Below are 15,831 nucleotides of genomic sequence, written 5' to 3' on the forward strand. Positions count from 1 at the left end.
TTTGTGTGTGTGTGCGCGTGAAGTAGGTAAGAGAGGGTTTTTTCCCCCTCGAGACAAGGGGAATTTAATTTTTAATAGTTGAAAATTCATTAATAATTCAATTTAATTCAACAATAACTCGCGACCAGCCTCACCTTTCCCCCAAAAGGGGAAAGTGGGGGATTAAAGTATTTGTGCTTACTGTCCTCATGCATGACTGTAGATCCCTTTACCACCATTGTGTGTGTCTACTACAGACATTGCAGTGTATGTTTCAGGTTTTTATCGGAGTGGAAAGTGCTAATTGTTTGCTGGCTTACTGTATTGTTTGTCGTCTTGTCTGTTTGAACACAAACAGTCTTTCTTATAAGCCGCAACCTGCCGTAAATGTTCAAGCGATGAGTCTGGTCGACTCTCAGTTCTTCATGTCAAGGTGATCCACTTGCACCTGTGTCAACATTTATTTTTAAACGTTCTCCTTTCTACACTATATATATAATTATACGCAGGCCTGACGAGAGTGCGGGGGGGGGGGGGGGGGACAGGTCTGGTGTACCCGGCCCGCGGCTGTCAAGGGCCCGGCCTTGGTCAGTGGATTTTTTTTTCTTCTTCTCCTTTTCTTTTTCTTTTAAAGAAATCTAAGGACAGAACACCCAAGCATTACACATGCAGAAGTTGAGTTTGAGTGTAGATATTGAGATTCGAATTGTAAACATACATTTTATACTGGGAAAATAATTTACGATTACAAGTACAAGGGGCCCGGGCTGGCTCTCGGCGGCCCTGATTATATGCACACCCACACTATATTCAATATACTGTTGAGGTGTAAAAGTTGCGGCTTGTGTTGTAAACAATTTTTTTTTGAATGATACATGTGATCACAATAACATTGCGAAGGTTGTTGACCATGTATGTAATGTATCATGTATGTAATCAGCAATGTATGAATATAAAAGAAGCGAACTGCAGAAGGACAAATTCCCATCCGATCCGAGAGTTTTGCACCTGTGTGTACAATTCAGGTGGGTCGGGTGGAATTTATGTTGCCTAATGGTCGGAGAGAAATTTTGATACTGTGAGGCGCTACCCAAGCTTGTCAGTCGTATGCTGTGTGTGTTTGTGTGTGTGTGAACGCGCATGTGTGTCTCTGTGTGTGGTTTTTGTAGTTCTCTACTCATCATCCATGCAGTGCTGTCCCTCTCCCTACTTCCCCCTCCTGTACTTCACGTGTCCTTCCTGCGGTAACAAAACTCCCCGCATCTCTGTCTACCCATCAGCCAGCATAATTGAACAATAAACTCATTCATAACTTTCAACTTTTATTTTCAAATTTTGCCTGCAGGACCTCTTAATATTCCTGGCCAGGTAAGAAAGTTTTAGCTTCGTGTTTAATTCTGTATTCAGTGCAACTCTTCTCGCCCTCATCACACTGCACCTTGTCTTAAAAAAGGCAAAAACTCTCACTTAGCATTAAGTTCATTACCATTACCGAGCATGATAATTAACAATACAATGATGTATCTTCAGAAATGTTAAATTTATGTTGTCACCGTAACACATTATGACTTTGAGCTTATGAAGTGTAGCCTTATAATTTAAGCTTTCACAAAGCCCATTAAGGCAAAGGAACTCACCAGAGTTTTGTCATTTCCTCCTTTGGTCGTGACCCGTTGGCTGGCAATAAAAAAAAAAAATAGCTGTGATGAAGGAAGATGATGGTGAGGTGCACACTAAGTCCAGATGTCAAGAAGACTGCCTGTAAGCCTTTTATATTTGTCGGCTCTAAATAAATCTGTAATGTGAGAAAAGCAAATCATCAGATTTCCCTTTTCTTGTCGAGACCTGTAGCACTTCTGGAGAAAAGACATTGCCCCTGAGTCAATCCATCACGTGACTGTAATAACTCGACAACACCTCTTTCAGTTGACAAAGGAGGAGAACACTTACTAGTGCGAAATCGTATCTATACGACAGTGGCAGCATGCATTGTAAGTGGTTCACTGTGTCTAGGCACGTTGCGTGGAAGATAGAACAAAAATTGCTGCTTGGAACTGAGAATTTTGGAAAATTTATATAGTCACAGAGTCAGCCAAACACTGAGCAGGTGACCTGTTAAAAAACTTGAAGGTGTTTGTCATCAGACTAGTGACTATTGCAACTTTTCCAAAAATGTAAGAGCTGCCGACCTTATTCTGACCTGATCTTACTGGCTCCTACAGTAGGAGAGTCCTCATCCCTCTATTTGTTTGCCATTTGAAATATTGTATACAAAGGCTGTGACTTGATACTGTATTTACTATTCTTGTGGCAAAGGACAGGAGAGCTTCATACAGAATGTGTTCTTGTTATGTAAATCATGTCTGTCGTATTTAGAGCGCAGCCAGATATTTTAGTTATCCGATTTTTTCACAATAGGAGCCGCTCATACAAAGATGTCGCACGCAAAGCCAAAACGAAGAACACTAGGCTTTGCCACCCACACAACAGATATGTTATGGTGTGTATGTCTTTCTAGTCTCACACCGAGAGAACATTACACATCCAGTGAGTCTGTTTATGAACTGTGAACACAACTCTCGCCAAAGAGGATCAACAAGAGCGACCACTGTTATATGAGAGCTTGGTGTCAGAGAGCGGTCACTTCCCCTTTGGCACAGTAAACAACTTTGTTCTGACAATCGTGTACTGGCAACACATGAACACACTCTCACACACTCTCTCTCTCTCACATATACACACACTCTCACACAGATACACTCTTACATACACACACTCTCTCTCACACACATATATAGACAAGGCGGATCGGGTGGGATATATGTTGGCTAAAGGTCTCGCTCTCACATACACACACTCTCTCTCACACACCCACTTGCATACTTGTGATACTTGTCAGAAACAGAGCTTGAAATCATATTTCAAATTAGTAACTTCTCTCATTTAGAAAAAAATAAATTTTTAAAATTGTGTAACTATAATTAATGAACACGTTTGCACACAAAGAGATTATGGTTGGTACATGTGTAAGACCTATTTACATCGAGTGAGGTTGCACAATTAATAATTATGTACACGCTTATTTACTGGTGTTGCAGTTTTAACACTTTAAAAAACTTTTCTTTTTTTTTCTTCCTTCAATGAAAAAGGCAGCCGTGTGAATAAAAACATTAGAGCAACAAGTCGGCCTGGGTTGCATTTGCTGGAGGGACACACGAGCGAACTCGATTTTTTGTGAAAACGTTTCACGTGTGCACGTGTTCAGAACACCGATGCGGACACACTGTCCTCCTCAAGTCGACAGAAACGAGACGGGGGATGGATGGAAGGAGGGTAGGACAGTTGCTGCATCATATAAAGTAGGGGAGGGGTGCATGCACTTTCATCTGCATGGCATGCTAAATCGAACACTAGATAACAACTGGTTGTATGATGTATGTCGCTGCCCGCGGTAGCTGACACGGTTCGGTACCCAAGAGGTGGAATTCTTTACCAAAATCGGGATTGTGTGGGAGAAGAGGGAGAAGGGTTACAGGAGGTCAAGATTCAGGCAGCGAGGCGTGTCGTTGTTCACAGGTAACCTAACGTGCAGCTTGCGGCAGGTAAGCGACCAATTAAAGGCTTAGTGTGGAGCTAAAAAAAAAATAATCCTTGGGTGAAGATTAGTGCAAGCCAGGGACCTGATTGTAGGTCATGATGCAAGCTGCCAAAATCTGGATTTAAAAGCAGTCTCTCTTGTTTACATAAGGTTTTAGTTTTACAATAAGCTTCTTCATAGACAACATGAACATCTTAATGTGCCATAGTGTGTTTCTGATCGCTTTCTGTGCACGGCGATGTCTGTAGGTGATATCAAGTATTGCTCTCACAAATCACAATGCTCTTGTTACACGCAGCATCATTGTTTGTTTACCGAAAAGTCTGGTAGCTGTACCACATATATTCTTACCTTGTCTGCCTCGCACAGCGGCACCTGAGATACGTTGATCGAAAGCCAGATTCTTTACTAATTAATGATTGAATTCACGGTACAATTGACATTAAAACTGCCGAGGTGAGGAGTGAGGAGCAAATCGAAAGGCTGCTCACCTGTAGACACTTGCTAGGGAATGTGGAGTGTAGCGGATCGAAAGGCTGCTTCAGACAAGAGATGCATGCTGGTAAGGTGAGAGAAAGTGAACTTGCATGTGGAGATCAATAAATCAATCGCCCACACACCTGCGCTTATTTGCTGAGCTCGATGAAATTTTATCGACAGTATCATCGACAAATGCATTAAAGAGTTTTGACTAAAGTGTAGCACTTGTGACAAGATTAGCATGCACATACAAAGTCAAGCAAGCAATTAAACAAGAAAGAAAAAAAGGCAGCTGGCACTGAACGCGTATTCCTTACGATGACCGCAAATTCAAGGGAGAGAGACATTTGCTCAAATCTTTTCTTTTGTCCTACAGACTTGCCTCCCCTGTTTAACACGCAAGCTCCCATATTCACAGAGAAAAAACATTCGCAACACTGCTTTGTTCACAAAATTTAAATAAACATGCATTTTTACAATTCTTTTATTAAAGTTGCTTTATTGTAGTTGTCTCTAATCGCTGGGGTTTGTCAAACACGTACGAAAAATGATCCACTGCGACGATAAAATTAAAGGCCATGATGTTCGTTATATGCAAAGCTCATGAACATGTCTTTCTGGGTGATTTTTCAATCAACCTTGATCACAAACAAAGGGGTTCACTCATATTTTAAGGTATTTGGATATACAGTTATTGCTCTGTTTCAGGGAAAGAGGGGAGGAGGAACAGAGAGTGAAATTTATTCTAAACAGCGTTTCACATCTTCTACTCACGCAGAACTGTGCGGTTGTATGGTTCATGTGAAAGTTTCTGTGCCTGTCACACTTTACGAGTGTGTGGTCAGCTTAGAAAATATTGGATATGTAGTATCTCTAAAAATATGTCTTTATCCCATGCTTTCCTTGAAATGTTCACCTAGGATTTCAAAGTGTGTATAAACAGAATGCGGTGCCTTAGTCAGTCAGGCGGATGCTAGATTATATCATGTTGCGACGACCCTTGACCCTCCGGCAAGCGAGAGAAAGAGAGAATACAGTGAAGTAAAACCGAAACTCAAAGAAAAGAAAATCTCACAAAGTTCACAGGAAGGAAGGAGTGCAATAATGCAGCTCGTGATAAAATGTTTCATATGTGAACTCATAGGCCCAATTAGGACTAAAAAGTTTAAAGTAAAGAAGTAAAGCATTTTTTGAGACAAACTTTTCTTTGCTATACTGAAAAGGGTAAAAATATTTTTTTTCACTTAGGTCTCGGATTGCTTCAACACATATGACGTAAAATATAAAAGTGTAAATACCAATCTCTTGAAATATTAAAAACCTGATTATCACAAATTTCAAAATTATGTATTCAATAAATTTATTAATAAAAATGTCAATTATATTAAATTTGTAAGAATGCCCTTTACATTTTATAGACTGTTTTCTTGATGGTATGCAATAAACCTGAATCCTACTTTAACCAGATTTCGATTAAAAAAAATTATCAAGGGAAGTAAGTGCTGTGTACTTTTCGTTGCTATTTTTATTTTAAGAGTTACCTCGCGTAGACCATTTTTCAGCCCACCAAACGAGGAGAATGTGTGTAAGAGAGAATTAGTTGAATCTTTTAAACGTGTTTGCTTTATTTTGTAATTTAATAGGTGGAGCAACATTCTGACAAAAAGATAGGAAAGTTTACCATTGTGTGTGCACACATTACTACACCGCATTTGTCAAAACTCACGGCTATAAATAGCATTTTTTTCCCAGATATTACAGTGTGAGCTGGACAAATGTTTTTGCAACCATAATAAATCATAGGAAAACGGTATTTAAGAGCTGTTTTATTTGTGCTGACTCAGAAAAAGAAAAGCAGGGAAAAAATTATATCTACTTCAAATCACAGTAAAGCATAACAAGGACAAAAAGTGAGAAACATTTAACTTTATAATCATTAGTTTTACAATGAAATAGTAAAAATAGCAAATGAGGGATTTTCAAAGTAAATAGTTTTCATCATATTCATTTATTAAATTCTTTTAAAACGAATATTTCTTGTAAATGTGTAACAAAAGATTATTCGTCAGAGGTTCTGAATCATTTTAAATTGATATATAAATTAACAATCTATAAAATGTTTAAAGTGACCTATGCTTCCAAACGATGTAACATGTGAGTACCAACTTAGAACACAAAAAAAGTCGTAACATATTTCAACTGTGATATAGAAATTGCGCTGTCATAAAACCTAAGCAGTTAATTTGTATTTTCGCACATGTTTATCCGAACATACAAAACACTCTTTTATATTTTTCTGACAAGTAAAGGAAATATAATGTACATTCAGCTAGAGTGCTAGACCATTTCGCAGACAGATACACATTTAGTAGAGCTAACATTGTTTACAAAGAAAATCACATTTAAAAAAAAAGTATAATGCATCAAGCATTTATTTATACAATCGCGAAATTTGTTTTATTATTGTATATGTCATAAAATCATCTCCTTCGTTGGTTATTATGAAAGATCAATGTTCACAACATGAAAGTGTTTATTTCTCGTTCAAAAACCTTCCTTCTTCTATTGGAAGAGACTTTTCAGAAAGGAAACGCATGGATTTATAACCTTGGTGACGACAGCAGGAACCCAGGACAAATAACTCCCAGACTGCGTATTATCCCTGCTGAAGCACTCCGCAAGTTTGTTGAATGTATCTTTGTGCATCTCCTCAACATACCTCCCTGGCGAGCAGTCGAAGAGAACATACCGGCGACGGGCATCCTCCAGCACGTTCTGTAGTTCCTGGCACACTGTCTTTAACTCTAGTTCGAACTCTTTCTCGTCATGGTCTAGTCTGTCCTTAAAAGTGAAGGCAATCACCAGGTTGTTGCAGAAGCCTTCTCCCCAGAGGTCTTTGATCTTTGTGTAGATGGCGTACTCCTCGGCGGTGTAACGGACGTCACAGCGAATGGCGACAACCACTGCAACTGAAGTTTCTGGTGATGTTCTCCACTCCTCCACTTGCCTTTTTGGCATCAGCATCGGACATTTCGCAGTTAACCAGGTCTGGAGTGTCGAAGATCTACGAATATTAAAAGACAGATAAAACGTATCTCAATGCACCAAAAAAAAAACCAAAACAAACAACTATATTACAATAGTTCATGATACGGATACTGCTTAAAACAGGTTTAAGCTAGAGGTAAAAAGTCGACTGGAATAGTCAAGGAAGAAGAGAAAGTTAATGAATTGTTTCTTTTGAAATGTCCAGCAGTTGAATTTGTTTCCATCACCCCTTTATAAAAAGTTGTAATTATGAGGGAATTGCTATTGCTATTAAAGCAAAGACGCCTGAACCCGATGGTTCGCATATTATGCGGTTCGATACCCATGTGACCCAGCATACAGCATTTTACCCAACTGATTTACGCGGGGAATAAACTTTGACTTTTAGAAGGCTGGGAAGGTAAGAGAGCAATATAAAAGAGCTTTCACAAAATTCTGACCAAGAAAGGGATGTGGACCAAACCTCGCTTTCCTATAACTATAAGGTCACGTACTACCTTTTATAATCTTACATTCTTTATGACAGAATGATGTTTTGTCTACTAAACTATTGCCCTTTCTTAGCCTGTTTGCCTTAATAATTAAAGGAGAACAATTCAAGAGAAGAAATTTTGATAGCCTACTGCCACTGGTCAATCTAAAAATAGCGGAGCAAAGGACATTCTAACACAAATCGCGTGACACCACGTTTTCTACTTCCCCCAAGTCAGTGACCTAGCCCCTATCTATATAACCTACACGTAGAAACTAAATAGTAATTCTTAACTTTAAACTCTAAGTACTAACCCTAGAACTAAACCTTAAATCCTGTACATAGACAAGAAAATTTCCCAAATATCACTAGTTAGTTTTCTTCCTTTCGACTCCAGCTCCCCCATTTAGTAATATTTTACTGAACTATTTTTCACACAATCCTTGCTCTAAAGTATTGAAGTTTATTTTTAGTTCTTTTTCATGTCTGCATTACACCTTAAATTAATTTCTTAGACTGACTGCTAACGAAGCAATACCCTTGTTGAGTTTCTACACTACTACATTTTTGTTGGTAAGTGCCCTTACTGTAAAGTCTCGCTCTTCGCTGTCCCCCGTGCAAAGTTTTACAGTCGTGCTGCTCATTCCTTTGCCGATCTCAAACAGGTTGTCATGACGACCAAGAAAGATGTTTCCAAGACTGCTCTTTCCATTTCCAGTTTTCCCGATTATTACTAGGCGTCTTGGGATCACCTCGAATTCAGATTCGCTGTCTTAATGAAAGAGATATTTTTAATTGGTTATTTTCTTTTACTTCCTGATCTCTCACTCTCCATCATACTTTTATGTAGATATCCGATAACTCAGCTTTCCCAACATTCACTATTTCATTTTAACTTTTCTTTTTCTCATTGAATTGGTATCATTAATAAGACAACAGCTTCACACAACTGGCTCTTCAAGACTTTTGAAAAAAGTGATGTTAAATCTCTTAAATGGTATGCGTGCGTTTGAGATGTGTGTGTGTGTGTCAAACAAGGAGACATGTACGCACGCGTACACACTTGCATTGTTAAATTATCAAGCAGAAAACAAAAGTTATACCACTGTCTCTTTGAAGAGATATGTCCATCGTTGTTACATCCACGTTTTCTAAATTATCCCCTCGAGACGAGCTGATTAATTTCCTTAAGCATAAAAAAACAGTGATTACCCAAATGGTTATAACACTTTTAGAATAAGTCTTTTTTAACCTCTCTTTCCAAATAACTGTGGAAACTACAATGTGACTTCACAAAAGTAGTAAGAAGGGAAGTTTATTTGTTTTGGAGTTTGACTACACCTCCATAGCCTGGAGGTAGTTGGACATGAAGCACCTCAGCCACCACAATAACAAACAATCTGCGGTGTGACATTGCTGGGAAGACTTCGCAAAAGTGAAGTGTGGGAATGTTTAGTGCATGCATTTTATTCTTAAGCAAGCTGAGAGAATGCTGCCAGAAAAATTAATAACTATGTCTGTTGCCATAGAAACCGGCTTAGATGGCTATTGAGACACGTAAATAGATGCAAAGCAAGTGAGAATAAACAAAAACAACTAAAAAATATCTAGAGCCAACAAAGCACAGAAGAAAGAATTTAGGTCGAACAATTAAAACGAGAAGAGATAATATTATCATACAAGTAGACAGTCTCTGATTTAGAGTACAGTGATATAAATAAACATATCATCATCATCATCATCATCATCATCATTACGTAATATGTGTAATGACATCCTTTCTTATTAAATCTTTTGAAACTTACAGAGTAAGTTGTGCAGGACGGCTAAATACTGTTTAAATGTCGCATTAATGCTTACAAAGATAGTGCTAGAGTTTATAGGTCAACACAAAGAGATAAACAAATGCTAAATATAGTCATGAGGTGATATCTCTTGCTATTACTGTCAACATCAGTATAATTTCTGCGCATGCGCTGTGAGACTCAATATGGCGACCGTCAGCAAGGCCTAGTCAAAGGGAAATATATTGTGAGTACGACTGAGGCCTGCATCGTGAGATCACTAGAAAGCACAAAGTACAAACTTTACCTGGGCTGTTAGCGGATAAGTAGGGTTAACTGGATGTTGTTGTGTAAACAGCGGCGCTGATGTGACTAACCTTTGTCAGAGAATATTCCCGAACTCACGCAGTCGCAAGGAAACAGACGAGAAGTAGTCAAAGTTCTTGTTTACATCGTGCAGCTGGTGGTGGTGGGTGGAGCTAAAGGAGCTGTCATAGGTCATGTCTGTCAGCAGCAGGAAGCCCCGCCTACATCGGCCTTTGAAACGCCCGTCTACTGATATGAATACTTCCCTCCCTCTCTCTCTCTTGCTATTTTTTCACGCACACACGAATGTGCAAAAGGCACACACACACTTTTACAAACTTCTCACGTGCACACACACACGAGAGTAAAAAAGGCAAGAGAGGGGCAGTAACTCTTGGAGGTTTCTCTACTTTTTTTATTTTGTAGTCTTCTAGCTCCTTGGTGAGCCAGATTATGTTCTGTATAAATCGTACGTTGTTTATAGTAATAATAACAATAAAAATAAGTATTATTGAGGTAAAGAACGAACCATACAACAGTCCATTCCGGTTAATCGGACCAAATCGAGACACAATCATGTGACCAAAATGTAAGTTGTTTTTTGTGTTTATTTGTCTTGGAAGTTGTAGATGAACAGGTGCCTTCCCTAATAAAAATCAAGTTTAACAGTTGCTGTAGGAGCAATTTTTGCAGTAATGGACCAGAGCAGATCTCGAACCAGCGACTCTGCAGACTAGGTTTCATAGTTTCCCCAAAACAGGAAAGCAGACAAGCAAACAGACGTACAGGAAATACAACATAAAAACATTAAGCAAGGTGCACGTCCTGCAGACACACGAATTCACGCCCTTATACACCGACGCACGCTTGTTCCAACATACACATGCACGCACTCAGGCAGATGGTATTATCTTCGTAAATTCTTTGCTAAAAAACACTGTTTCTCCTGGTTTAGCGTATTTTATTTGTGATAACGAGGTAGCAGTCAATACGTGTAGAAAGAAGTTTATATCTCTAGGTTTACAGTGGGTCACAACATCAAGTCTAACATACTTAGAACAAAGACAATACGGTTGTTTATTAGAGTGATCAGTTTCATGGAATCAGAATACTGTCAGGCAGCTTACATCACAACACAGAACTGGTTACTGGTCAAGGCACTGGGCAGGTACTGGAACAGACGGCCTAGGAAGCCTGGATCATCTTCTTTAACGACTTCTTCCTTTACTTCATCCACACTGACCCCTTCCTCGTCTGCCCTCGCTTTCATTTCCTCGTCGAATCTCTGGACGATGCTGTTGGAGTAAGGCTGAGCTCCATTCAGCGACTTAAGGCTGTCTACACACGTCAGCAACATCTCAGCCTCCCTGTCTCTAGCGGCCTTGTCCTCCAGCTGTCCGCCGAGACACACGCACCTTCCACCAGCCTCCTGCAGAATTTTCTGGAAGTTTTTAGGTAACGGTTTCTTAGGGTTCGTTTGATGTTCCGCAAACTCTGCGTCTGTGATGCCTGTTAAGACAACCATCAAGTAGTCGTTCATTTTCTCGCTGAAGACTGTTTTCAGGCGAAGGAAGGCTTCGAACTCTTCCTCTGTGAACCTGGCATTGCCCCTCAGCACAAACAAGATGGCGTCAGGACCAGGGACCATTGTAGCCACACACTTGGCAATTTCTGCCTCCACTTCACCTGGACTCAGATGAGTGTCGCAAACACCCGGGGTGTCTGTTAACTGCAGGTAAAATTGGAAAACATTAGACTGGAGTGTTGTGCTTGGTTCTTTATGTAAGCGACAAATAAGTGAACTCTGGTTAAAAAGTGACACCCTGCACTGTAACAGCTTTGTATTGTAAGAACTAATTATAGTTGAGTTTAATTTTTTTATTTAAGTTTAAAAGTTTAGTTTTCCTTCTACGTATCATCAGCTCAACCGTTAAAAATATTTTCCGTCTTAGTTGCAGTTTGTGCCGGATGGTTCTGAAACATTTCGTGTGGATAGTAAAGTTGCTAAGATACACGCCAGTAACTCGTTATTGCTTCTTTTTTTTCTTGAGTGTACACTTTAATTTTCATTCTACCTTTTCTACAGACCTACTTTTTTTGCCCATTTGTATGCAGACACTGGCACTACCGTTAGCTTTGTCATAAAAAAAATCACTTGTTTGAAAAGTGACCTGACCTGTATAAGTCTGCCCCATCGTCGTTTTTTCTTCCAAGCACATTTCACCGTTCCTGAACTCAACCCTCGGTAGGGCACAAAGAGTTCTTCGCCAAGAATCCCATTACCTGTTGTGCTTTTTCCACTTCCGGTCTTCCCAATGAGTATTATGCGTAAGTCGGACATCTGGATCACAGTTAGACACTTTCACTAAATGTGATTACTAACCTGGCACGTTTTATTGAAATACAAAGTAGGTAATTGATGGACAAACAGAAAGAATTTTAATATGTAAGAATACAATAATGGAAAAAAGGATCGAAACAATACGTGGCCAAAGAAGGATAATAAGTAATATACAAATTTCCATTCTATATTGTGACTAGAAATTTCCCTGTTCTACGGGGATTGTATTTTTATACCTCGATGACTAGAAGCAGTATATCTCTAAATGTATATATCTTTTTTGGGTTTGGGTTTGAACTACAATCACTCGCAATAAAAGCCTTTAAAAATCTCTGTTTTGTAAACATTACCTTCTGTTGCACTGTCCTATTCAAGTGTCAGTAGCGACAGGTTGCTCTGTTTACTGAAGCTGCTTTGCAAGAAATAAATCCAAAAATATCGGAGCTGCTTTCGGTGCAGGTGTCTACACAGGTAGGCTGCTCAGGTAGGCGCTACAACAACAGGGATTTCCCTCTTTGTAGAATCTATATTTACCATTTTCTCAAGCGCAGGCCATCAAGCACATACATATTTACATTAAAGGCACTCAACCTTTTACCCACGAACCAGCATAGACAGAAAGAAAAATTAATAATAATAATGAAACATAAAAGAACGAAGACGAGAGAGAGAGAGGGGAAGGATTTTCTAAAGGTTTTGGTTTTCCTGTACCCTGAGTTGCCTTTACTACCCGTGTAGTGGCTTTGTTAGTCGTTGATGTGTTGATGTTTGCCAAGTTGCCCCCCTCCCACCTTCAGGACTTTTCCATCTGGAGTGTAGCCAGCTCTGTGGTTCATTGGCGAACATTTGTTTTGTGTGTTTTGTGTTTCTGGAAAATCGTACAGCCTTTAGCAATTTCTCAGGAAACCTTGCTATGTAGGTGACTCTCTGACACACAGTAGGTCGAGTCACATGGTCTGGTACACACAGCCCTTTGTGAGATTTCCTTCATTCTTTCAGGTCTTGACCCTCTGCTTATCGAAAAAGTCGGCCAGGTCAAGGCCATTCCTCATAAAGTCGCAGAGACTAAGACTTTCTGCGAAAAAAGACCAGACTGAGAAACTTGTAGACTGTGGATAGTTAAGATAATGTATATATATATATGTGTAGCAGCTACAGAAATAATGTGTTCCCAATACTGAAACTTCAACTGGAAAGCGATAGACATCACGGTAAGAAAAGTTACTGGACGACAATACATCAGCACCATGACAGACATTTTGTTGACAAACAACAATCAAGAAGTGTGTTGTTCAAGCTCTCACTCCTTTTGTAATTCCTCATAGTGTTACACTGCAGTTCTTTAGGTGTATGGAGCATGGTATGGAGCTTCGACAGAATCATACATCAAGTGTAAACAGAATCATCTCCTGGGACTCAACAAATATTTTTAGTAAACGAGTAAGTTTATTTCAATTAAAGCAAAATAACAGTTATTGTAAACACAGAATGGCCTCAGCTTATACGATATGGCATTAAACAAAGCTTTAAAAAAATGTAACTTATTTCCTAAAGAATAATTACTTCTATTTACTTGCGGATTATGTCAAAGTGATTACAAAATCTCGAAGAACAATCGACACAAAGTGTTCTTGCTGGTTGTGAAACAATTGAGAAAAGAAACTTTTTGCACTCCACTGCCATCACACTTGCTGACTGTGTGAAGGTTACTCCTTCCCCCTCGCAGAACCTAGGAATAACCAGCAACAAACGATTGGGGTGGCTACATCATTCGCTAAATCTTGGGCTGTTTGAACCACCATTGTGTGTTTTCTGGAAAACTACCGGAAAGAACTTCTTCTCTCTCGCGAGATTTCCCAAAAATTACTTGATATTAGCTATAGCTAACATCATCTCAAAACAAGACACCAGCTGTCAAACTAGTGATAGTATTTACCATTAATCTCGTGGGATATTTACAGTCTAACAGATATGAATGTCTCCATAGAAACTATGTATCATCCTGACACGTGACTCATCAAGTGTGAGACTTTCATCTGTCCTTCATCACAAATCTCATTACATGACGACGCAGTAATCGTTCCCTGTGAGAACTCTCGGCACAAAATTCCAAATCCTGGAAATAAGTCCTTCATCCTTTTCTTCGACAATCTTTTCTTTAAGATCATCGACAGTTGTGCCTGTCTTTTGTGCAGTTGCTGTTATTTCATCGTCGAACTTCTTAACGAGTTCATTAGAATAACAATCCTTGTTCTGAGTTTTGAGGTTAAGGACACTCTTGATTAGTGCTTCTCTCTCCATGTTCTTGCAGAATTTGCTCTTGTCTTCACTGAAGCATACGCACCTTTCTCCTGCTTCGCGCATGACTCTCACCAGGTTGGGGGGCAAAGGTCGTTGGGTATTTTGTTGAGCATCCTTAAATTCCTGTTCTGTGATGCGAGTCAGGACCAGAATCATGTACTTGGTCATTTCCTTGCCGAAGACAGATTTCAGATTCTGGAACGCCTCAAACTCCTCCTTGGTAAACCTATCCCTCCCTCTAACCACGAACAAGATGGCGTCAGGTCCAGGCACCATGGTGGCCACACACTTGGCGATTTCACGCTCTACTTCACCTGGAACTTTGTGAGTGTCACACACTCCTGGTGTGTCGGTTACCTGGAATTCCAGCAATTGAAGTGAATATGGACAGTCAGGCGGACAGATAGAGGACCAAGCAGACAAACAAAGGCAAAACAGAACCCTGAAAGTGTAATACATACAGCAACACTTGAAAACTGACCAATAACATGGCGATATAGTGATACTTATATATATATAGGGTGTTATTTTACATCAGTTTAAACAACTATTTGTAAAATGCCTATACAGTACTAGTTTCTAGGAGGACAAAATAATACGTGTAACCAGAAGTTGCATAATGTCAAGTCCATCCAACAAGTTACAAGAAATTTTAATAGAATAAACTAACCTCAAGAACTAGGGTGTCAGCTGAGACTTTTTTCCATCCACATTTGTCAGTCCCCGAACTCAGTCCTGAATGCTGTTCAAACGCCTCTAGTCCCAGGATGCAGTTGCCCGTCGTGCTTTTTCCATTTCCGGTTTTACCGATGAGAATGAGGCGTAGTGTGGTGGGCATCTGAAGAAAACAATTTACCTTGTCATAAATGCACAACATGACATGATGTTTTCAACACATTAACGTGTGTATTAAACGTGTAAGAGACACCCATACACATGTACGCATACACTATACACTAGTTATATACGTAAGCAGCTGCATTTACAGTGACTTCAATATAACAGTTTTGAACTGGGAAATCAGCATCTAGAGTTCAAAAATTATTGTTAATTATTGTAAATGGTGAAATGAAGAGTCTCTTTCGTTAATATTCATATTCTTACATGAGTATACAAGAAAAAAATCCGTTTGTGTCTTTGATCATTCTTTCTCTTTCTATGTCTCTCTTCTCCCCCTTGCGCATTATCTCCCTTCTCCCCCCCCCCTTTTTAGTGTCGACACGCTATGTGAAGTAGAGAAAAACAAAGTGTACAAGCACAAAACGTACCTTTTCGCCTTCTGGGTATGTGTGTACCTTCCCTCTGTCCGCTAAGAAGTTATCAACTCGATATTAAAGTATTCTCACAGAAAAGTTGCTAAGCGAAAGGACTGTAAACCGAGCGAGTGCCGAGGGTTTTCAGTACAACAGGTTCATGTGTAGCTCCGCCCACAACAGGTAGAGGGAGAGAGAGAAAAAAATAGAGAGAGCAATACTGAGCCTCACAAATTCAGGTGAGGACATGATATGGAATCTAGCTCTTC

General features: G+C 39.5%; 3 protein-coding genes across 6 annotated transcripts; all 3 read right to left on the reverse strand.

Annotated features, from left to right (window-relative positions):
• Positions 1–5,867: 5,867 nt before the first annotated feature.
• Positions 5,868–9,817, reverse strand: LOC112557625 (GTPase IMAP family member 1-like). 4 transcript variants are annotated; one of them, XR_003097974.1, is made up of 4 exons: positions 9,739–9,817; positions 8,681–8,763; positions 8,165–8,349; positions 5,868–7,121 (listed from the first exon to the last, which is right to left on the reverse strand). XR_003097974.1 is itself a non-coding variant. In XM_025227610.1 (3 exons), exons 1-3 carry the CDS (start codon positions 8,706–8,708, stop codon positions 6,999–7,001), a joined length of 327 nt encoding a protein of 108 aa, XP_025083395.1. In that variant the 5' UTR covers positions 8,709–8,763; the 3' UTR covers positions 5,868–6,998. The 4 variants fall into 4 exon arrangements, 1 of the variants encoding a protein (XP_025083395.1); XR_003097975.1 differs by having other exon boundaries at positions 9,669–9,786; XR_003097976.1 differs by lacking the exon at positions 9,739–9,817 and adding an exon at positions 9,383–9,729.
• Positions 9,818–10,265: 448 nt separating this feature from the next.
• Positions 10,266–12,738, reverse strand: LOC112557618 (GTPase IMAP family member 4-like). The gene is made up of 4 exons (XM_025227599.1): positions 12,720–12,738; positions 12,359–12,499; positions 11,844–12,008; positions 10,266–11,396 (listed from the first exon to the last, which is right to left on the reverse strand). Exons 3-4 carry the CDS (start codon positions 12,006–12,008, stop codon positions 10,791–10,793), a joined length of 771 nt encoding a protein of 256 aa, XP_025083384.1. The 5' UTR covers positions 12,359–12,499; positions 12,720–12,738; the 3' UTR covers positions 10,266–10,790.
• Positions 12,739–13,434: 696 nt separating this feature from the next.
• On the reverse strand, positions 13,435–15,735 carry LOC112557619 (GTPase IMAP family member 4-like). Its single transcript, XM_025227601.1, has 3 exons — positions 15,578–15,735; positions 14,980–15,147; positions 13,435–14,666 (listed from the first exon to the last, which is right to left on the reverse strand). Exons 2-3 carry the CDS (start codon positions 15,145–15,147, stop codon positions 14,067–14,069), a joined length of 768 nt encoding a protein of 255 aa, XP_025083386.1. The 5' UTR covers positions 15,578–15,735; the 3' UTR covers positions 13,435–14,066.
• Between the last annotated feature and the right edge of the window lie 96 nt (positions 15,736–15,831).

Source organism: Pomacea canaliculata, linkage group LG2, assembly GCF_003073045.1.
Source record: "Pomacea canaliculata isolate SZHN2017 linkage group LG2, ASM307304v1, whole genome shotgun sequence".
Lineage (NCBI taxonomy): Eukaryota > Metazoa > Mollusca > Gastropoda > Architaenioglossa > Ampullariidae > Pomacea > Pomacea canaliculata.

Excerpts from the sequence above, each read along its gene's own strand:
- LOC112557619 (XM_025227601.1), bottom strand. The coding sequence starts at position 15,147 with ATGCCCACCACACTACGCCTCATTCTCATCGGTAAAACCGGAAATGGA. Across the intron at positions 14,667-14,979 it reads CTGACACCCTAGTTCTTGAG|GTAACCGACACACCAGGAGT; the intron begins GTTAGTTTATTC and ends CTGGAATTCCAG.
- LOC112557625 (XM_025227610.1), bottom strand. Across the intron at positions 7,122-8,164 it reads GCGAAGAGCGAGACTTTACA|ATCTTCGACACTCCAGACCT; the intron begins GTAAGGGCACTT and ends TAATATTCGTAG.
- LOC112557618 (XM_025227599.1), bottom strand. The coding sequence starts at position 12,008 with ATGTCCGACTTACGCATAATACTCATTGGGAAGACCGGAAGTGGAAAA. Across the intron at positions 11,397-11,843 it reads GATGGGGCAGACTTATACAG|TTAACAGACACCCCGGGTGT; the intron begins GTCAGGTCACTT and ends TTTTACCTGCAG.